Raw genomic sequence first — 24,529 nt, 5'->3', positions numbered from 1 at the left:
TCTGCGCAAATGTGTGTGCTTCACTTTCAAAAGAAGAGTGTCTTTCTTTTGAGTGATGTATAACAACTGAACAAATGATGCCGGCTACTTCCAGCACAGTATCTGTGTCAATAGCATCACAAGGCAATACATTGCTTATAATTCAAGGTACTTAGAAACTGAACTGCTAGTTCCAAATTCTCAGTTGGCACTGCATTAGTAACCTCTATAGCTGAACTTGCAGATGTAAAGGATTCCAGTTGATCTGTACCCAAAGAAGATTGTTGAACAACAACTGAAACTCCTTCACATGCATTATTATGATTTCCTGGAAGGACTCAGGTTTCGATGGGTCGGAGAAGTCACTCCTGACAACATGAACATGACATAAAACACTTGTATAATCTAGCAACTAATATGCTTTTCACTTTATTTCAGCAAAGAACATGAACAGTAAGTTATGAATTGTGTGGAAAAATATAATTGTTGTGCATTGGATAAGTAACTGCCTATAATTAGGAAGGATATCTTCCTAAGAATTTAGTTTCACTAAGGGAAACATCCTGCGGTGCAGTAAAAAAAGATGCAAAAGTTAACGTGTGGTCATTTTCTATGGACTTGACTGGCTCAATTTGAGAAAGATTGCTAATTTAGGGGAATCCTGCAGGTTGAGAATCAGCAATTTCATTGCATAACCTTGAAAACGTAATAATTATTAAGTGAGTAAGAAAAATCACAAAGGGATGTATAAACATATATGTATAGAGAGAGAGAGAGAGAGAGAGAGAGAGAGAGAGAGAGAGAGAGAGAGAGAGAGAGATTATGTATGCAATCTAGTAACATGCATGTGTTTTCAGTTTAAAGATAAAATAAACAAAGTTGCAACCCAATCCCCGTGGTGTCTATGTTACAGATTACATTGTAACCCAATTATGCACAGTGGAAAAGAAACATTGGGAAAAACTCATTCTGGCATAGAATTTAAGCAAAGGACAAACAAACATAGGCAAAGAGAGGCCTAAAAACTTAAATTGATGCAAACCCAGATTCTCAATTCTCAAATTCAATCCCCAGAGACCCGAAAACAACCAAATAAACTGAACCTCAAACTAAGACCACAACCAGTCAACCAATATAAACCCAGAAAAATATTCATGAAAAAAGCCAACATAAATCGAAAATGCAGCTCAGTGTGACTTGTGTATAGAAAATTGACCTCAGATTTAGAAGGACGAGTGGTGGGATGGTCTGATTCTTCAGAGCAGCGTCCATGCTCAGAGATATATAAGACTCCAACACATCTCTCAAACTCTCCTCTGTCTCAGTCTCAGCTATTAGAAGAAAACAATGAATGAAAATGAGGGAGGGGGGAGTGAAGGCGGGAAGGTAGTTTATTCTTCTCCTGTCTTGTGGGTACCAGTACACTGGCCATTGTGAGAGAAAGACTTGTTAAATCAATAATTTTGGGGTCACACTCACACATTCATTGAATTCCAGACAAAATGCCAATTGGCTCGGAAATAGCTTTCAAACTTTGTCATCTCTCTAATGGCATAGAGCACCCAAGCAAGCTAATCAAGTTCTAATAATAGGGTTGTGAATTGTGATGATCTGTTTTGAAAAACGACAGACTTGGGCAGTAGGGGTGAGTGCGATGTCATACAGTGTGGCTCATGTAACTTCTGCAAATGAGCAAAAGCGATTAATTATCTTTTTTCTTCCTAAAATATTTATTAACTCCGATAGTCCCATTTAAGTAATAAATATTCGCATATTTACACTCTTGAATAGGAGGTAGCACATAACGGTAGAAGTGGCAAATTTAACATGACAATTTTTTAGTGACAACTTTTTTTAGTGGCAATTCATTCATAATATTCCCAACTTACTTTGCTGCATTCTAACTTTTTTTCTAACATATTTTTTAGTGTCTAATATATGAATGTCACGTAAGTTGAAAAAAAAAAAAATTAAAATCTCTAATACTATCGTGATAACTTACCTAACAATAAGATTCTTATTTTCTAAAAATGATAACTTTTACTTTATTATAGAATAACTTTATATTTTAATCCACACTTTTAATAATATTTATTTGATACATTATATATTTATATTTTTTTATAGTTAGTTTATAATATTAGTAGTTTAGCATTTATGTTACGAATATAATAATATTATATAAACATATATATTATTAAATTTCAGTAATTGTTTCGGCTTTTTTGGGTAAATATTTCTGTTTTTTCGGTAATAATTGATTTGGTTTCTTTCAGTAACAATCGATTCAATTTTTTTCGATAATTGGTCGGTTTACCAACTTTTTTCGAAAAACTAAACCAATTTTTTTGGTTTAAGATTTTCGATTTTCGAAAACCAAACCAAGTTATAGAGTTTTTTTTTTTAATGATTTTGTTAATATCATAATTAAATAGATTGTTCTTATAAATGATGCATAAGTGATAGTTTTAGTTAAAATTTAAAGAAAATTATGTTTAAGTTTTTAGATCACAAAATATATAGTTAAAGTCGAACACGACACAATTATAAACGGGTTGAGTTAAAATTGACTCATTCAACATGATTATAAATAGGTTAAGTTAGAATTGAGTCATTTAACTCGATTAATTAAACAAATTGAATTAAAACTAACTAGTATTGAATACGAACACAAAATGACACGACACGAACTCAACCGACTAACACAAATTGCTGCCTTACTTAACATGCTAGTCTCTCGTATTAAAACCAATGTGTTATCTAGACAGTGGGCTACTAAAGACAACCGCACAATCTTCTCACATTCTCTGCACACAAATTTTATTTTATTTTATTTTGTTTAAGGGAAAAAGTAAAAGTTTGAAAAAAAAAATTTGTGTGTGGTATGTGAAGAAGATTGTGGGGTGTCTTTAGAAGCCCCTTCTATAAAAACCGAAATTATGGGCTCTGGCGGTAATGGGCTTTTTTTTTTTTTTTTTTTATTTCACCAGAATCGCCACCCAAATGAAAATTCTTTCTAGGGTCATTAACTCATTATGACGATTTGGGGCTAATAGTCATTATTCATGCATGCTTAATACTAGATACTAATTTCAGTAGGGAGGCTTCTATGACCACATTCAAAAACTGATATTCACACACCCAAATTTCAATATAATTCTTAATGGCAAGTTTATTAACTAATCCTAAATTTTTTGAAATTTTTTTTTTTTAAAAGTGGCCAGCTATGGCTGACGGCGGCTGCCCTCCCTTGCTTGAGGCCGGTGAGGGCCGGTCTCCACTACAAATGTAAAAATAATTAAAAATTTAAATCAATATGTTCACACTGTGTGAAAATCCAAAGGACCAAAACTAGGTAAAAGTAATTAACACTTTTAAAGATAATTTATGTACTTTCCTTTCTAGCTAATGAATTTCGTTTTCTTAATTTCAAAAGAAAAAAAAAAAGTCTTAGGTCTTAGGCTCTGCGTTAAGTAGAATATATTAAAAGAGACTGAAGTCCAAATTAATATGATTATATGAAAATGAATGAAAATCATTTCGATTACACATAATTCAAAGCACAAAAAAATCAAAGTACAATTTGTCTGGGAGTGCTTAATTAATCAAAGTACTAGCTATAATCAGGTTCTATATATGTAGTTAAAGTCCAAAACATGTTGTACGTCCATATATTTAACCATGCATGCTAGCTTATTAACAGTGCAAACTACATGAAATTAGGAATATTCACTTCTTCAAATGGAATCCTAAGAGCATCTCCAACAGTACGTTTAGCTATCTTTCCCTTTCTATCTATATTAGCTAATTTCCTCTCAAATTCATTCTCCAACAGATTAGTTATCCAATTAGTTAATTTAGGATTTGCTTTTAGATTAGCTAAATTTGGTTGAGAGGAGAGAGAAAATAACTATAGCCAAAGCAGCATAATGGGAATAATTTTTGAATTCTTTAAATACAATAGTACAAATTTATTTCTCATGAGCTATAATATTAAAATATTAAAATAATAAAATATTAATGTTAGCTAAAGTAGAGAACATTGCTAGGGTAAGATTTTAAAAGCAGTTAGCTAAAATAGATTTTCAACTTTTTTTGCACAAATTTAGCTAAAATATAGGTAAACTTGTTGAAATTGATACTTTGAATTAAAACTTTAAATTAAAGAAAAGTGACTAGTTATTAAGAAATAAATGGGATTGAGTAAGGGCCAGTTTGATATTGCTGCCAGAAAAAACAGCTGTTAAGTAAAGTGAGCCGTAAAATAAAGCAGTTGAGTGTTTGGTAAACTATATTTTCAAAAATGCTGTGAGTGCAAAAAACAGTATCAAAGTGTTTGATAAATATTAATATAAAAATGATGTGACTGTGTATAATTACTAAAATGGACATGATGCTGAAAGTGCATTTCACTTATTTGTTTGGTAAAAATAAAATGTTTTTTTACTTGTTTTTGAAATTTTTGACTACAAATTTTTATTAGCATTAATTTTTCTAAGAACAACACTATTACATAAGTATGCCTATTATTTTTTTAGGTATATTATAATTTTAATCGTATAAATAAAATATCATAATTAATTATCACAATATAAAATATAACTAACAATGAACATTTTTTTTAATTTAAAATAAACAAATAAAAATTATAGAAATCAATGAGGGTATTATGGGTAAAATAAAATATTCATTATTGCTGTAAGTCACTGCAGCTTTCAAAAGCACCTAAAAACCTGTTTTTTGTTTTTGTTGTGGGGAGTTGAGAATTGTGGGAAAAAACAGTTTTTTATTTTTTTACCAAACACCAAAATTGTTGTAGGTGATTGAGAATTGTCATCCACAACAGTTTTTGGGTCCTTCACCGCAATCCCAATCGGGGCTAAAAGGGATTGCACACTAACTTTTAAATGTATCTACATGCTGAGCAGCTGAAGATGAATGAAAATTCACGAACCAAAAAAAAAAGCACTGATGAAGATAAATAATTAATGTGAATTTGTTAATAATAAACCCTTAGTTGATGTGGTTTCTTCTCATTAGATTTCCTTTGTTATGTATTATTTATTATTCACCAAGAATATATTCTTATTGTATAAGGCTCGGGAACTCATGTATACTATAAATATGATGTACAGTACTTAATCACTCAATTGTGAATAATAAAAAATCATAAAGTTTAAAGAATTCATTAATAAAACAAACATGGCTTATATTCGTTTCATGATCATATAACCCTTGCATATATATATACAATGGTTAATTGCATTTTCTATTAACCACACATCAACAATTGCAATATTATAATCACTATTTTAATTTGAGGTGCTTCCAAACATGAGCAACGTTCTAACTATGAGCTTTTTGATCATATATTTTTGAATTGCTTCATCAAATTTTGGTATATTGGGTATGCCCGGCCAAACAAGTTTTAATGTTCTTGACTCTCGTGCACTTGGAGATGGCCAACGTGATGATTCTGAGGTAAGTTTGCAGTGCTATTTTGTTTTTGTCTGTAATGTCCAAAAAAAAATAATAATAAATAATAATAATAATAATAATAATAAATAATAATAATATTTATGGGCTTTAAAAATTTGGGTTAAACTTCTAAGTTTGGGCTTTAGCCCAATTGTTTTACAAGAGATGAAAAGCCCAACTTAAAAAAAAAAAAAAAAAAAAAAAATCTGAAAGGGTTTGAAGATAATCACCAACGCCATTAGCTTTCTCAAAACTAGCACACCTAAGCTTTGATCAAGGGTGGTGATTCCTTTAGGGATAATCCTTATCTAAATAATCATTAGATACATCCCTTCTTAACTGAAAATGCATGCCAATTAGATTATAAGGTATGAATAGTCTTGAGCAGCAAAAAGAAAACTGAACAGAGGAGACAAAGAAGAAACCCGAGAGAAAAAGAAAAGAGAGAGGAAGAGAAAGAGAGAGAGAGAGAGAGAGAGAGAGAGAGAGAGAGACTGAACTAGAAAGTGTTAGAGAAGGAGAGGAACTCACAGCTTTTAGCCTCTATAGAACTCAAGGAGGGAATAAAGAAAGACCCGAACACATAGGAACGGACCAAGAAGGAACTCGAGCTCAAGAGATTAAGGTAGGGTCTCTATTTCCCCAATGATTGGACTATATTACAATTAATCCTTGTGTCATGTTGTGTGATTTATTTTCTTGTGATAATTTATCTTTATTACTTGTGATGTTATTTCTTCATTAAATGTATCAAGTGCACTATATTTGTGAATAAGCTTTTATTATTAATCTTGTGTGAGCACTGTGAAATTCCTAAGTCTGTGATATTTATTATTATGCATGTACTATTTAATTTCTCTATACATGCATTAATGTTTATCTTTACATGCATAATCACAAGTGCATAAGGAAAGTGTGATTGTGAACAAGGTTAAGAAAATGATTAATTGAGACACCAAGAAGAGAGGGAGATGAACTTGGTGGTCTTGTGATTTATTAGAGATACCATGGAGAAAGGGAGATGTACCTGGTGATCTCATGATTTGTGGAAGAATTATTGAAGAAAAAGTGGAATTAATTATATTCAAAATATTTGGGCTTAAGGGACGGACGGGTGTTGGCTCATACTTGGGACATTCGGGGCCACAGTGGAAGGATGCATGGTATGGGACGTGTAGGCCTGTTTGTCTTGGGTATGTGTCAACGGGAATGGTTAAGGAGTGAGTACACACATTCTCATTGCATATAATTGAAATCATTATCTGTATTTATTTTCTTTTACTGAGACATTGATTAAATGTGATAACTGGCCATGAGGGATCAATATACCCTACTGAGCCTTAAAAGCTCACACCCTAATAAATCATGCAGGTGACGGAAATATGACCAATGATGTGGAATACCCAAGGGAAATTTAGAGAATTTGCTGGAGTACTATGTTTTGTTTGTTTAACAATACATTGTAATATATAAGAAGATGAACATCTAGTATGGTACTTTTGGAATAGTATTTTGCTAAATAAAGTCTATTTTTCATTTTCACTTTACTTAGTCTCTTCAATTATTTTATATTATTTTATTTTATTTTATTTTATTTTTATTTTTATTTTCTTCTCACGTCTTAATTGTAGAAAATTTTTATAAATCTGCGATTAAGACGTAAGTCACGCTTCACTCCTAGATATTAGATTTTATTCAGGATTGGGCTGTGACAAGTTGGTATCAGAGCTTATAGGTTTGAGAAATGGGACAAATTGAGTAGGATTATATTTCATCTACGATTTTAAAAGGTAAAAGAAATAATATATGTATGTATATGATTGATTTTTGTTTGCTGTTTGTATTCAATATTTATTTGTTTATGTTCTACTAACCCTATGGACAAATTAATTATGTTGACAGTATGGATGTAATTGAAGGAATGGATAGATGGGGGGGTTATCGCATCGGTCCTGAGGGGATAGCTCCTCTTAACCAAGCGGTATATGATGAAGCGGTCAATCAGGATGCTCGTAACTTCTTGATTAATGAGATTAGAGATATCTTGATTTTGTTTCCTCACCTTGCACCAGAATCTCAAAGGGAGATGGTTCGACACAGTGTAAGAGGACAGACTCGGGCTTTAGTTGGGGCATTAGAGTTGGCTATGAATGATGAGATTTATGAGATTTCCCGTGAGATAGCAGTAGCACAAAATTTACATGCAGAACAACATGTTATGGAAGCAATACCTATAGCAGGAGTGGCACCTGTGTCAGAGATTTCTACAGAGTTAGCTTGTGGCGAGCCCCACACACCCCCACCACCAGTCACCGATGATAGTTCTGACGACGAGTAGGATAGAGTGCACTAAAAAAAAATTACTTAAAGATGACCATATTTAAGGGGGTTGATTTTGGCAACTGGAAATATTTTGGGGAAATATTTTGGGGAATGTTTTGGAAATATTTTTGACTTAAATACTAGGATAATGAAAATGGAAGGTAGGAGTTGTAAAAAAATGACAAAGTCAAAAAAAAAAAAAAAAAAAAAAAAAAAAAGATACCTGGATTTCTAACTATAATATTAAATGGTTGTTTACCCTTTTTGTGGTGTGGTTATAGATTATATATGTATTTGCGGTAAATAAGTTTGAAAATTATTTTATATTTGTAGAAATGCTAACTAGCATTAACTCTTATTCTATTAAGATGGCTGGAGAAGCAGAGGATGCGAACCACGTGTTGAATGGAAACGATGGAGTAATCGCCGCTATTCAAGACATGGCAAATGCGATTCGTGAAAGCAATCGAGGACGTCACGAAGAAGATGAAGTGGAACGAGTCATGCGAATTCAGGCAGAATTTCGAAAATCTCGACCCCCTGTCTTTAAGGGTATACCAGATCCAATAGTAGCAGAAGAATGGTTACGTCAAATCAGAAGAAGTATGATGAATCAGAGGGTACCAGAAGAACTACGAGTAACTATTGCCAGTTCTTATCTTGAGGGACAGGCATATCATTGGTGGGAATCAGTTCAAGGGATGCAAGACACAGAAAATATGAATTGGCAAGAGTTTGAGAGGATCTTCCTTGAAAAATATTTTCCTGGAGTTGTACGAGAAGCAAAAGCACGTGAATTCATGTACCTTCTCCAAAGGGAAATGACTGTGGTCCAGTATCAAGCCAAATTTGAAGAACTATCACGTTTTGCGCTTTACATGATACCTGATGATGCTACAAAAGCAAAAAGGTTTGAGGAAGGTCTTCGACCTGCAATCAAAGAAAAAGTGAATATTCTCAAATTAACTCGTTATGCAGATGTCGTAGATCGAGCACTTATAGCTGAACGAAGTACTCCAGAGGTAAGGAAAAATTGGATTCATAAGAATGCAAGTGGAGGACCAAGCAGCAAGCGCCCAAGGTTTGGACCTTCTCAACTTCCGCCACCAAGATCAAATGTGGTGAACCGAGACTCAATAATTTGCTATCACTGCCGGCAAGCTGGGCATTCCCAACGATTCTGTCCACAGTTGCAGACATATCAGGCTCCTCACGCACCTCAATTCCAATACCGTACTCCGTACCCGCCACAACAGAACCAATGGAGGCCACCGATGGTACAACAGCCACCACGTCCCGGAAGACAACCCACTCAAATAAGACCTAAACCTCCACCCGGTATAAAACGTTCTGAACAACCTGCCCAGGCAAGAGTGTATGCTATGGAGCAAAGGCGGAGTCAACAGAACCAGAGATGGTGGAAGGTACATTCCTAGTATTTAATTCTTGGGCTAAAATATTGTTTGACTCTGGCGCTACACATTCTTTCATCTCAAAGTCATTTGCATCCATCCTTGAGTTAGAATCTGAATTCATGAAATTTCCACTGAAAGTTGGGTCTCTGTTAGGAGGTGCTAGAAAAATTGATAGAATATGTAAAAATTGCATGATAGAAATAGCGGGTCATAAAGTATATTTTGATTTGATGATAATGGACATGTCGGAGTACGATATCATCCTCGGAATGGATTGGCTCACACAATACCAAGTTATTATCGACTGTAGAAGAAAAATGGTAACGGTAAGTACATCGGATGGACAAACATTTAAATTTTACGGGGATAGGGAAACTCACCATCCTAGATTAACTGTTAACTTAAAAGAGGATGACTTTAGGAGCTTAATCGCTAACCTCAAGATCGAAAAAGAAGATGGACCGCAGATTGAATTCATCCCAGTGGTGCGAGTATACGAAGATGTATTTCCAGATGATTTGCCCGGATTACCCCCGAAAAGAGAAATAGAGTTCACCATAGAAGTTTATCCAGGCACATCACCTATCTCTATACCTCCACATCGAATGGCACCGGCAGAGCTTAAGGAGCTGAAGACTCAACTTCAGGAATTGCAAGAAAAAGGGTTCATTCGTCCCAGCACATCACCATGGGGTGCACCAGCTCTTTTCGTGAAGAAGAAAGACGGATCTCTCAGGATGTGTATCGACTACCGCCAGCTGAATAGAGTCACAATAAAGAACAAATACCCGCTGCCTCAGATCGATGATTTATTTGATCAACTAAGAGGATCTTGTTTCTTTTCCAAGATAGACCTTCGATCTGGATACCACCAGCTTCGTATCAAGGAGGAAGATGTACCAAAGACAGCCTTTCAAACTCGATACGGGCATTACGAATTCTTGGTGATGCCATTCGGCTTAACGAACGCACCAGCAACTTTCATGGATATGATGAACCGAATTTTTCGACCTTACCTGGATCGGTTCGTGATCGTATTCATCGATGACATCCTCGTCTATTCCTCATCTAAAGAAGAGCATGAACAACACTTGCATTACGTCTTACAAACGCTGAGAGAACACAAGTTATATGCCAAGTTTAGCAAATGTGAGTTTTGGCTAACAGAGGTAAAATTTTTAGGGCATGTGATTTCTAAAGAAGGTATATCAGTAGATTCTTCCAAAGTTGATGCAGTGTTGAAATGGAATCAACCAAAAAATGTCACTGAAATACGGAGTTTCCTTGGGCTAGCCGGCTACTACAGAAGATTCATAAAAGATTTCTCCCGACTCGCTGCCCCAATGACAAAGTTGACACGTAAGGGGGCAAAGTTTGAGTGGAACGAGGAGTGCGAGAATTCATTCCAGGAACTAAAAAAGCGATTAACCACTGCTCCAGTACTAATCATTCCTGAGCGAGGTATAGGCTATGTAGTCTACACTGATGCTTCCTTACAAGGATTAGGAGGTGTCTTAATGCAATCTGACAAGGTCATAGCCTATACTTCTCGACAACTAAAGTCACATGAAAAGAATTATCCTGCACACGATTTGGAGCTTGCAGCAATTATTCATGCTTTGAAGGTATGGCGATATTACTTATATGGCGAACGTTTTGAACTTTATTCCGATCACAAAAGTTTGAAGTACCTTTTCTCGCAAAAGGAGCTTAACTTGAGACAACGAAGATGGATGGAGTATTTAGAAGACTATGATTTTGGACTACATTATCACCCAGGAAAAGCTAACGTAGTCGCAGATGCATTGAGTAGAAAATCTCAAGGAACGGTGGGAAGCTTACGGATTCAGAAGTGGAAGGTTGTAGAAACCATTCGTGAATATAATCTATACGTTGACGCCAATAACAATGATGCTTATCTTTGCAACTTAATTGCTCAACCCAGCTTAAAGGAAAAAGTCATTGAAAGGCAACAAGAAGATGTATTCTGCAAATCCATACGTGAAAAGCTCGCTGCAGAAGATGAAAATAAAGGATGGACCGTTCCAAAAGATGGTGGATTAAGATACCTGGGAAGGATATACGTGCCTGAAGTCCCGAATTTGCGAGACGAAGTACTACATGAAGCTCATTTTTCTACCTACACCATCCATCCTGGTAGCACTAAGATGTACCACGATCTTCGACGACAATACTGGTGGAAGGGCATGAAAAAAGAAATAGCGACTTATGTTGCAAAGTGCCTCACGTGCCAACAGGTGAAAGCAGAACACCAAAAACCAGCAGGGATGCTCCAACCACTACCTGTAGCTGAATGGAAATGGGATAACATCACAATGGACTTCGTGACGGGGCTACCGCGATCGTCAAAGGGACGAGATGCTGTATGGGTTATTGTAGATCGTTTAACCAAATCTGCTCATTTTCTACCCGTAAAAACCACTGATTCCACCGAAACATTGGGAAAGCTATACATTAGGGAGATAGTAAGACTACACGGAATCCCAATTTCGATCGTTTCAGACAGAGATTCTAAATTCACTTCTCGATTATGGGGAAGTTTACAGCATGCACTTGGAACGAAACTGAACCTCAGCAGCGCTTTTCATCCCCAAACAGACGGACAGTCTGAGAGAACTATCCAAATTTTGGAAGACATGTTGAGGGCATGCATACTAGATTTTCAAGGAAATTGGGAAGACCACCTACCATTAGCAGAATTTGCCTATAACAACAGCTACCAGTCTAGCATAGGGATGGCACCCTATGAAGCACTCTATGGAAGACCTTGTAGATCGCCTTTGTGTTGGGCTGAAGTGGGAGAAGATATTTTGTTAGGACCAGACTTGGTCCAAGAAGCCACAGAGAAGATAAAGATCATCAGACAACGCTTGCTTACTGCTCAAAGTCGGCAAAAGAATTATGCAGACCGACGAAGAAGGCCACTAGAATACAACGTGGGCGATCATGTTTTTCTCAAAGTCTCGCCACGACGCGGAGTCAAGAGGTTTGGGAAATCTGGGAAACTTGCTCCAAGATTTATCGGACCGTTTGAAATTCTCGAACGGATTGGAGAGGTAGCATATCGATTAGCATTACCTCCCCAACTCTCTAGTATCCATAATGTTTTTCATATATCTATGCTTCGGAAGTATGAACCAGATCCAGCACACGTTTTGGACTGGGGAGAACTCAGCGTTGATGAGCAAGTATCTTTTGAAGATCGACCAATTCAGATACTCACTACAAGAAAAACCTTAATATATATCAGTGATAAACCGATATCTATTTAGGTTTCCAACCGATATATTGAGTGCTGATATCTATTCTCTCATATTACATATCGGTTATACACTGATATCTATACTATATTAGATATCGTATTTGTTTGATAATCTGATATGATATACCACCATCGTTATCAGAAATTAATCATTTCTGATATCTTAAAAACTGCATACCGATATGTAAGATACTTATGATATCATTAGTAATTTTGAAACCGATATAAAAAATGTATTCAATATCGTCTTGGTACTTAAAATCAGATATAAAATGAGTATAGCATATCGGTTTTGTACTTAAAATCAGATATAAAAGGTGTATTCAATATCGGTTTTGTACTTAAAATCGGATATAAAAGGTGTATAACATATCAGTTTTGTACTTAAAATCGGATATAAAAGGTGTATTCAATATCGGTTTTGTACTTAAAATCGGATATAAAAGGTATATAACATATCGGATCTGTACTTAAAATCTAATATAAAAGTATTCTTTAGATATCGGTTTTTTGTTTTTTAAATGATGTTGAAACTTCATTCCTTATCGTTGCATTTTTACATAATCTGATATGCAATAGGCTTCTGATATTGATAAAAAGTAATTGGTAAATATACATCCACGCAACAATTACTAAGCTTCTAAAGTAATCTAACTTAAATTAAATTCTTCCATTCATGTAAATGAATCCAACATCCAAACTCAGTAATGAAGTTAACAAAATCAGATTACAAATCCATATAGATTTATGGCTAGCCCTCATCATGTATACCCCAAAATCACTATCCATCTCTAGCTAGCTAGATCCTAATTAAACACATGCCAACATGTACAAAAATAATGAAGGCATGATAGTGCAATTCAACTAGGCCTAAATTCTGCCTATACAAAAGATTTGAATGTGAACTAGCTAGTATATATCTTCATATCTACAACAAAATGCTCAAAAAGGTACCAAAAACATGCATGTGACTACTAAATAAAATTCATGGAAACATAATCTCCCCATTCAACCCGGACTTCATCTATTTGTTCCTGTGTGTAACTGCTCCTCTTGCTTTTCAGGTTACTCCACTGAAAACAAGAAAGAAAAGTGCATTAATTAATAAATCTATATGAGCAAGGATCCTAAAGTATTGAAAAGTGCATTCAGCAAAGATCCCAAAGGGCATTAAGAAAATATAGGCCAAAAGCATTAATAAGATTTCAGCAAGTATTGAATTTATATGGCTGCACATATATATGATTCAGCATTAATAAGATTGCAGCAAGTATTGAATTTAGATGGCTGCACATATATATGATTCAGATGGCCTACATTTTGCAAACCATCAGCCTAGAGTTCAGCCTAGAGTTCAGCAATAATGGAAATAGAAGAGAAATGCAGACCATCAACCCAAACACACTCTTTAATGCACACAGCACCAACCCAAACACACATACACATAAAAAATTAAAAGCAAAGCCAGAAAACAAAGTCTTAAAAACCAGCAACAAACTAGTATCCTAGCTAGGCCATCCCTTCCTTCTGTAATTCCCTTTTACAAGTTTCCCAAGTTAGAACTATACAAAGGATAGCAAAATATACCAGTCAACTGCCCCAATAGGAGTAAGTATTCTAACCTGCTAAGTATTCTAACCTGCGCTGAAGGCAAACTGAAGAATCAATCCCAGAAAGACCTGTGCATGGAATTACAGAAGTGCCTCCAAGAAGACGTGAATGATTAAGTGGCCCAAAAATGTATCTTTTATTTTCTTGTTTCAGTTACACTACATTTTTGGCCCCTGTAGTTTTACCGAATTGCCACTTAAAAGAGAGAGGGGAGAGAGAGAGAGAGAGAGAGAGAGAGAGAGAGAGAGAGAGAGGTGCAAGAGATTAAGAAATAGATAAAAGTTTAAACAGTACACCCATCACTCTTAACTCAAACTGCAGAATATAGAATGTAATAGCAATCCATCACATATAGTTCAAAAGAAAGTGAATTATGCAAGCAATGATGTTAGGAATTAATGGTATACCAGCTGAAGCAGATCCCTAACTTTCTTCACACGTTTTTGTTTCAACTTCGCCTCTTCCTGCTCCAAAATACATCAACAAATAAGAGAACAAGATTAAAAGCTACCTAGAACTTTGTTGTAATCAATCTTACAAGTCCTGATGCATCAAAAGTAGCTCATAGGATGAAATAAATCACTTTACAGAGACAAAACATGAAATTCCAAAAGCATTCTGATATAGTGCAAGAAAACTCATACCTATCAGACACAAAATTTGAAAAATTTAAGTTTGCAGACAAATAATATTAGAACAAATTCCAGAAACAAACTCCATTATACAAATATAACCAAGCAGAGAAATGTGTTAAATAACATAATTTGATGCTAAAAAATATTTCTCACAGAGTTTATCTAATCATATCATGTACAATGAAACTTCAACCACAAAAGTTTGAAATAATAATACTAAAGAATTACTAAATAATTGGTCTTAACCAAAAAAAAAAAAAAAAGAATTACTAAATGGTTAAGTGAACTAATGACCACCAATTTAAACCCAATGATACAATAAATGAATAAACTTCACCGACATGATGTTTCCTACCAAGGCAGAAATGCATGGGAATAGATAGCAATGATATGGTTAATTAAATGCTTAATGAGATGATAAAGATTGAAAAATTATACGTGGATGGACTAAAAGCAAAATTTTACTGATGTAAAGTGTAGGAAGATAGGTTAATAATTTGGACAAATAAAATGTAGGCATGTAAATTATACTAAAAATGGGATAGGGAAGCAGCTAGACTCCAATGAAGCAAAAGTAAGATGGCAGCTTGGTAACTTCAGCCAGCACAAAACAAGATTTTACATATGGAAGGTTGTGTTCACATATCCTGTAACTGAGCAATCCTAATTTTTATTATTTTTCCCAAGGTGCGTGAACCATAGACTTGATATTAACAATTGCTTGTCATTTTCTGATCTTTGATGAGGACGTTATATCTAAGAAATTAAATAAGTAATAACGGCATGAAAATATGACAGGCTAGTAGCAAATTCTGTGCAGAACGCAACATATTCAATGTATTAATCTGCTGGAAGCAACATGGCAAATTCATTTATGTTAGCTGGCATCAATAATGAAAATATTTTATCTAACCTGCCAATGAAATTATTTTAGGAACAAATACCATGAAAAAAGGTAGATTACTTTTTAAAAATGGACTATGAATAAAGCTCCATCAACCTGCAAATTATGCAATTCTAATGGCCTGAAAAAAAAAAAAACCATTCATCATATATATCAGTAGACACAATCCCATGACCAACTGCCACACTAGTACTCAATAATTCTTTTTGGCCTATACAAATTGAATTATATATGACCAATTCATCATTTAATAATACGAACTTCCAGTTTACCTGAATCTATTTTCACTTTTTTCTCTGCAGATCTAGTTGCCTTCAGCATTGCTGTTAAGACAGCTGCAACTCCATCATTCAGCCATGCTCTCACATTCTCAATGTAAGCCTAGTGCACATGGATAGAATATCAAAAGTACCAACTTAACAGCAACCAACAAGAGTAGGGATGTGTAGGCACTACAACTTAGCTGCGAAAAAGCCACTTGGCTCAATTATTGGTATTGATTGTACATGGATGCAAAACCACACCAAATAAACTCAAGAAGGAAAAATAAAAAATAATGAACTCTCAGACTAAGAAAAACTGCCTTTCTTTAATTCCTTATACACAATGGACTCAATTTCAATTTTATGTTTAATTAGGAAAGTACTCACTCATCTGCGACTTTTGTAACAAGATTTCTTGGAAAATCACAAATTAGTTCAAACTGAAAATAATTGTAAAGTGGAAAAGATCCAAAAATACAACAAACAAATCAATAAAGTGAACCAGAGCATATAATGGTTTCAATTACCTAACCATATGCCCAAGCCCCTTTTTGCTCCAACTACATTGTCATCCTCTTGGAGGACATCCACAAGAGGCTCTTTAAAATCTCTCCCCTTGTGCTGATAGCAAGCATCAGCTTCTTCATCCTGCACCACCAAAACCTTCAACAAGTAAAAAATCCCCATTCGATCAACAGATAACCACAGACATCAAAGTAAGGGTTTTCTTTTATTAAGATTAATAAAAGAGGGCTTGCATGTAAACAAATTGAAGCTGACCAAGAATCCAAAATCAAACATATCCCAGAAAACTAAACACCTGAACCCACTGGTGATTTATACAGAAGCCAATATAAAAATCAGAATATCTCTCTCAAATAAAAGCAGTTCATCAATTCACTTCAGTCGGACAAATAACAAACAAATCATTAAAAGCTTTCAGAAATAGACACAGACATCAAACATGCAGAGAGAGCTGAATTAAAGAAAGAGAATGTAACATGTTTTATTAAACAAATAAACAAAATTAAGGTATGACATTGACAGAGAGATACAAACCTGAAGAAATACTGTTGTGCTGCCATCAATGACTCTACAACAGCTCTGCGTTGACTTTCCTGGTTAATAGCAGCCCACAAAAACTCATGAGGCAGAGAAATAGATTCTCAAAAATAACAGGCTTAGCAGCAAAACATGCACACACAAAAACCACTTCAAATGCAATTAATCTGAAAACCCACCCCCCCGAAACCCACCCTCCCTCGAAAACCCCCCCACCCTCCCAGCTCACCGATCACCGAAAACCCACCCTCCCAGCTCACCGAAAACCCACCTTAATTCCCACCGAAAACCCACCCCCCCTGAAACCCACCCCCGCCCCTCCTCCCCCCCCCCCCCCCCGAAACCCACCATCCCCCGAAAACCCACCCCCTACCGAAACCCACCCCCCACCCTCTCAGCTCACCGATCACCGAAAAAGCCACCCCCCCCCCCCCCCCGAAACCCACCTTAATTCCCACCGAAAACCCACCCCCCCGAAACCCAGCCCCCCACCCTCCCAGCTCACAGATCACCGGAATCTGTTCATCGTCGATTTCAACAAGCGAAGCGCAGAGAAAGAGAGAGGATGGGGAGATGAAGATTTGGGGGCCAACTGAGAATGAGAACGAGAGAGAAGGATCGAGTGAGAGAGACGGACTGAGTGAGTGTGAGCGAGGGTGAGAGAGAAGAGAGCGTGATGGGAATGTGTGTGTTTTGTGAGGGATATCGTGACTGGGCTGGGGTTGGGAACTTAAGTTGGGGAAAAAATTCTCCGTGTTTTTTTTTAGTTGAAGTATAGATATCAGATGGTGTGGTTACATATCGATTTTAAAAAAATCTTAATCCAAATTGCAAAATTTAGATATCGGAAACAAAAATTGGTGATATGTAAATGAGATTAGATATCACTTAAAAAATTAACTGATATCTAAAACTCTATAATATCGGTTAATGTAAAAACTGATATTAAAGAAGTGATGTCTATTACAGTTTTTCTTGTAGTGACTCGATCACAAAGAACAAGTTTTGCGCACAAAGACCATTCCATTAGTCAAGGTTTTGTGGCAACATGGGAATGTAGAAGAAGCTACATGGGAATTAGAATCTGACATGCGCAAAAAATATCCAGAGATTTTTGACACAGGTACGTCTAAATTTCGAGGACGAAATTTTTTTTTTTTTAGGTGGGTAGATTGTAATGTCCAAAAAAAAAAATAAATAATAATAATAATAATAATAATAATAATAATAATATTTATGGGCTTTAAAAATTTGGGTTAAACTTCTAAGTTTGGGCTTTAGCCCAATTGTTTTACAAGAGATGAAAAGCCCAACTTAAAAAAAAAAAAATAAAAAAAAAAAATCTGAAAGGGTTTGAAGATAATCACCAACGCCATTAGCTTTCTCAAAACTAGCACACCTAAGCTTTGATCAAGGGTGGTGATTCCTTTAGGGATAATCCTTATCTAAATAATCATTAGATACATCCCTTCTTAACTGAAAATGCATGTCAATTAGATTATAAGGTATGAATAGTCTTGAGCAGCAAAAAGAAAACTGAACAGAGGAGACAAAGAAGAAACCCGAGAGAAAAAGAAAAGAGAGAGGAAGAGAAAGAGAGAGAGAGAGAGAGAGAGAGAGAGAGAGAGACTGAACTAGAAAGTGTTAGAGAAGGAGAGGAACTCACAGCTTTTAGCCTCTATAGAACTCAAGGAGGGAATAAAGAAAGACCCGAACACATAGGAACGGACCAAGAAGGAACTCGAGCTCAAGAGATTAAGGTAGGGTCTCTATTTCCCCAATGATTGGACTATATTACAATTAATCCTTGTGTCATGTTGTGTGATTTATTTTCTTGTGATAATTTATCTTTATTACTTGTGATGTTATTTCTTCATTAAATGTATCAAGTGCACTATATTTGTGAATAAGCTTTTATTATTAATCTTGTGTGAGCACTGTGAAATTCCTAAGTCTGTGATATTTATTATTATGCATGTACTATTTAATTTCTCTATACATGCATTAATGTTTATCTTTACATGCATAATCACAAGTGCATAAGGAAAGTGTGATTGTGAACAAGGTTAAGAAAATGATTAATTGAGACACCAAGAAGAGAGGGAGATGAACTTGGTGGTCTTGTGATTTATTAGAGATACCATGGAGAAAGGGAGATGTACCTGGTGATCTCATGATTTGTGGAAGAATTATTGAAGAAAAAGTGGAATTAATTATATTCAAAATATTTAGGCTTAAGGGACGGACGGGTGTTGGCTCATACTTGGGACATTCGGGGCCACAGTGGAAGGATGCATGGTATGGGACGTGTAGGCCTGTTTGTCTTGGGTATGTGTCAACGGGAATGGTTAAGGAGTGAGTACACACATTCTCATTGCATATAATTGAAATCATTATCTGTATTTATTTTCTTTTACTGAGACATTGATTAAATGTGATAACTGGCCATGAGGGATCAATATACCCTACTGAGCCTTAAAAGCTCACACCCTAATAAATCATGCAGGTGACGGAAATATGACCAATGATGTGGAATACCCAAGGGAAATTTAGAGAATTTGCTGGAGTACTATGTTTTGTTTGTTTAACAATACATTGTAATATATAAGAAGATGAACATCTAGTATGGTACTTTTGGAATAGTATTTTGCTAAATAAAGTCTATTTTTCATTTTCACTTTACTTAGTCTCTTCAATTATTTTATATTATATTATTTTATTTTATTTTATTTTTATTTTTATTTTCTTCTCACGTCTTAATTGTAGAAAATTTTTATAAATCTGCGATTAAGACGTAAGTCACGCTTCACTCCTAGATATTAGATTTTATTCAGGATTGGGGTGTGACATTGTCTTCTTTTTTTTTTTTCTCATTTTGTGATTCTGTAATTATTCCTTATTGAAAATTAATTTTTTAATTAACTATATATATAATTGCATGATCAAAGGTTTTCTTGAAAGCATGAAATGCTTCATGTGTAGCAACTACTGAAGATAATTATAAAGGGACACCAACGTACACTTCCGATACATAAGAAAACATTCCTTTTGCAACCTACAATATTCTCGGGTCCTTGCAAATCTAGCTCTGTACATGTTGAGGTAAGAAAGAGTACGTAATGCTAGCTAGATGTATTACCAACTTCTAATATTAGAAATGAAGAATACAAAGTCTTACCAAAATGTGATGTAAATAATTTTATTAGGTAAGAAATTAAGCAAAGACCAATGAAATAATAATAAATGGAGTTCAAACTATAGCAAATAATTAACCCAAAAAATGGAATTAATGACAGACTTTTTTTCTTAAATTATGTATTAAGCTATTTTTTTACATTGTTGAGTTGGGTTTGATGACAGATTTTGGGGAAAATTGTGGCACCCAACACTGATCCGGATGCATGGAAAGAGTTTGTAAAAGAATCATGGCTACTAGAGGTGCCCAACCTCATCATCAATGGAACAGGAGAAATCAATGGGCATGGTTCACTTTGGTGGAGCAATGCTAGCCAACTTAACCGTCTTATAAATGTGTATAAATTTGTGCACCCTTTGATATTCAAATTACAATTTGTGTGCTTAATTAATTCTACATTTTTTATTTGAGTCATCAAGTCTAACATGTGAAAGATTATCACTCATTCCTTGGTGAACAAGGTACAATGCCAGCAACGACCAAAGGTTAGCTCTATAATCATGCATGCACTTACACCCATATATATATGTATATATATTGAAGAGGTACTAATTGCCAGAAATTAATTTAAAAATAAATTCTTATAATGTGTTATGGATATTTTTTTGCAGGCTCTACATTTCTTCAAATGTGATATTATCTTGAGCTAAGTGGACTTACACATGTTGACAGTCCAATGGGACATATTAGTATAAACAGATGCAACAATGTTAGTGTCTCCCACCTTCATATTAGTGCACCTGAAGATAGTCCCAACACAGATGGAATTGAGGAATTGATATTTCTATGTCAAGCACTCAAGCTATGTCAATATCCATGAGACTCCACATTAATTGGAACTGGTAATATATCCATATATATAGCTATATATCTTATTCTCTTCTACATACTAGCTAGCAATATTATGATCACCATGGTGATCGATGAATGTATAATTAATAAATTTATTTTTTGGGATTGGTATAATTAAATTGCAATAGGTGATGAATGTATTGCTATTAACAATGGCTCATCCATATTAATATCACTAAACATTGCATGCGGACTAGGCCATGCAATTAGGTAATTAATTAGTTCATTGACCTTAATTACAGTAATTAAGCACTCTTGTGGCGAATTAATTTGTGCTAAATTTCTAACTTTTGTCTTAAATATATTTATACATATATAGTGTGGGAAGCTTAGGTGTAAATGGAGCTTTTGAGACAGCAGAGGGATTCATGTACGATATTGTAGTTTCAATATATGGTACTCAAAATGGGGCTAGAATAAAGACATGGCAGGTATACAACACTCATAAAAAACTTTGTTGCATTTTTTAAAAAAAATATTTGGTGAGATGGTAAAATAATTGGGCACTGACATGAACCCAATAGAGTTAAGCCTCATGTCTTTGAACCTAGTGTTTTTTAAAAATATATCCCCTTGATTTTTCAGGGTGGTTCGACCTGGATATGCCAAGAAGATATCCCTTGAGCAAATCACACTAGTAGCAGCTAAAATCCTATTATCATTGACCAACACGTACTACTGTAATGGAAGACACGAATATTGCAAAAATTCAGTGAGTTTCTGAATACAAATTAAACTTTTACAAAATAGGATTTTTATAGTGACATATAAATTAACAGAACTAATGATTTACAAATATATACTTAGTATGTATAATTGAACCCGTCAAATTAAATTCAATAGTTAAAAATGTTTTCGTATGTGGGATGTGTCTGCATCATAGTTTATACTTTATACAATGAACAAAATCTGATTAATTGGTTCTGATATTATATAATATCTGATATTATATAGTTTATATGGCTGTGACGTGTTTTGAAACATGATAGACTTCGGCAGTAGGGGTGAGCGATGTGACATATATACAGCTAGTGGCTTTCAAGGAAGTTCTGCAAATGAACAAGCTAGCCATTACTTTGATATTAATTGCTCCCAGAGTCCAGGTTGTGTGAACATTGTTATGGACCAAAACCAATATCAATTGGGCAATTCCAGGAAAGGAGATTTCAGCCTCTTGCAACAACGTGAATGGAACTTCCAACTCAACTATTCCCAATGTCCTTTGCCTACAAAAATAATGAACATTTTCAACCAATATATATACTGCACTGTTTGTTTGCATACAATCGTAATGTAATTTTTTTGTTTGTTTAGTGGTAGCAAGCTATAGCTACGTCAACAATGCTATTGTTTCTACATTGTTGTTATATAATATATGGTCATGATTATCTTTTTCTGCAATATATATTAACTTTTCATAACTTATAATTTGTGTGTATGCAAGGATTCATTTAATCTTATTCAATTTTCTGATGAGAACTAAACATGCAATATTAGATAATTGATCTATGTACGTTCAATGAATTACTTATGTTAGCAATCGAAAATTTATTTACGTATATTACTAATTTAATTATTTAGCTTTTTTTTTGGTGAATAGTATTTAGCATTTTCAATAAGGTTATATTGCTAAGGAATTGTCGGAGCTAGAGAGTTATTTTATAAAGGTATCTTAGATGGACAATTGGTCCTTGTGGACCCATATACATTTAATTGGGTTCTCCATTGATCCCTTTTCTAGTTTTCTTATTTCCATGCATCATCTCAAATCTCAGTATATATTCCTTCCCAACAAGACTTGTATATTGTTTGGGATTGGAAGGTCAGTGCGTACTACTTTTGTTAGGAATTGTATGTGGTGGATTAATGATTTTAAACTTAGGAATTAATATAATATTGTCCTTGCATGATTTTCTAGTTCAGAAAGTTATGGCTGTCGTGGCATATATGACCTTCTTCACAGTTTCACACTGGATTTAAAAATTAAAATGAAAACTGTTAGATATCAATTTTAAATTGCCACAAGTTGATCAATCTGAGATCCAATAGGTACACGTACTACTTTCCTAAAGGAAAAGTTCAAGCCTAGTTAATTTATAGAATCACTTTCTTGGATCGTTGGACGTACCTCGAAAGATTTTTGGCCCATGATGCATCCAAACAATATGAGGAAAATTGATGCATGACCAACAAAAAAAAAAAAAATCAGAGGAAGCTACATTGAAGTTACTTCCTTCTCCTTCCATGCACGACACGGTGAAAACTGAAAAGTCAATCTCCTATATAAGTTCGAGGGTGATGCATGCTAGAGGGCCTTAATTAATTAGTAAGGCAGTCTTTGGGAAAAAAAAAAAAAAGCAACTTAGTAAGGCAATCAAAATTTATGCCTTAATGACATGAATTCATTTATCACATAAAACTTTTTCCAAGACAATTTTACTCATTATTTTAATTTAAGCTTTACAAACCCACGTCATAAAAGAAATAATATATATATATAGGCCCATTCAGATGGGAATATCCGTATGTTCGTACATGAAATTAAGTGCTCGGCACGCTACCAGTGCCAAGCGTTCAGTGCTGATTCAACGCTGTTTGTGTTATGGTTCCCAAAATTTCAAAACTAAACTCTAAAATAACATATTATTACTGTATTTGACCAAAAAAATCTATCATACCTGGCCAAAAAAAGAAAAAAGCTATCCTAACATATTATTACTGTATTTGACAAAAAAAAAAACATATTGTTACTGTATCGTAACATATTCAACCTTAGAAAAAGCTGTAATAACATATAGTGGTGACACTGACTGGTGACATGTCGACTTTGAAAAAATTCCACCTCAAATCAGCTATGATCATGAGCTCAATACCATTCATGATGGCTGATTTGGAGGTTGAATCTTTTTGTTTTTTGTGATTTATGTTTTGTATTATCATTATCTTAGATTCTTTTTTTTGGCCAAGCATCATCTTATATTCTTAATCATTAAATGGCTTGGTCTTTTTTCCCATCCACATGTCCCAAGGCAGACACTAGCAAGCCTTTCTTGGTCTTGTTCACTTCTAATTAGTGCACATGCAGTCCAACTCTTGAATAATGTCTACTGTACGTGACGTGTGACTTGTTTCTCTTTTTCACTGGTCGCATTCGCATATATATATATATATGTATATACATATATATATACATATATATATGTATATATATACATATATATATATATGTATATGGTGGTGCAGGCGTCATGGGACCCAACAGATTGAAAGCAGCTGCTTATGGTGGATATATGGTGGTGACCGGGTGATATTGTCAAGTGTCTTGCGTAAAATACTTAGCTGATAACGTCTTCTTCTTTTTTCTTGATATTTTTCTCTTGATAATGACTCTAGCTGATAATAATTCTAAAACGAGTACGTATATAGCTGAATTGGAAATTCGAGTGCACCTTCTTCCCTCCTTCCACGTCTGCCTTTGAAACGCCCATATATAAACATTGCTAGCTACGTATCTTTTTCCCCCCAACTA

At 34.7% G+C, this 24,529-nt stretch overlaps 1 protein-coding gene and 1 long non-coding RNA gene across 2 annotated transcripts; both read left to right on the top strand.

The window, feature by feature from the left end:
- The first annotated feature begins 5,945 nt into the window (after positions 1-5,945).
- On the top strand, positions 5,946-7,004 carry LOC147287302 (uncharacterized). The gene is made up of 2 exons (XR_015122068.1): positions 5,946-6,082; positions 6,829-7,004. It is a non-coding gene; the product is annotated as an uncharacterized LOC147287302 (long non-coding RNA).
- A 1,143-nt stretch (positions 7,005-8,147) lies between these two features.
- LOC147287301 (uncharacterized) lies at positions 8,148-9,215 on the top strand. Its single transcript, XM_086240897.1, has one exon. It carries the CDS (start codon positions 8,148-8,150, stop codon positions 9,213-9,215), a length of 1,068 nt encoding a protein of 355 aa, XP_086097023.1.
- Positions 9,216-24,529: the final 15,314 nt, after the last annotated feature.

Source organism: Dryas octopetala, chromosome 4, assembly GCF_963921425.1.
Source record: "Dryas octopetala chromosome 4, drDryOcto1.1, whole genome shotgun sequence".
In the NCBI taxonomy this organism is placed as follows: domain Eukaryota; kingdom Viridiplantae; phylum Streptophyta; class Magnoliopsida; order Rosales; family Rosaceae; genus Dryas; species Dryas octopetala.
The sequence above is the reverse complement of the archived record's forward strand: the minus strand, read 5'-3'. Positions and strand labels throughout refer to the sequence as shown.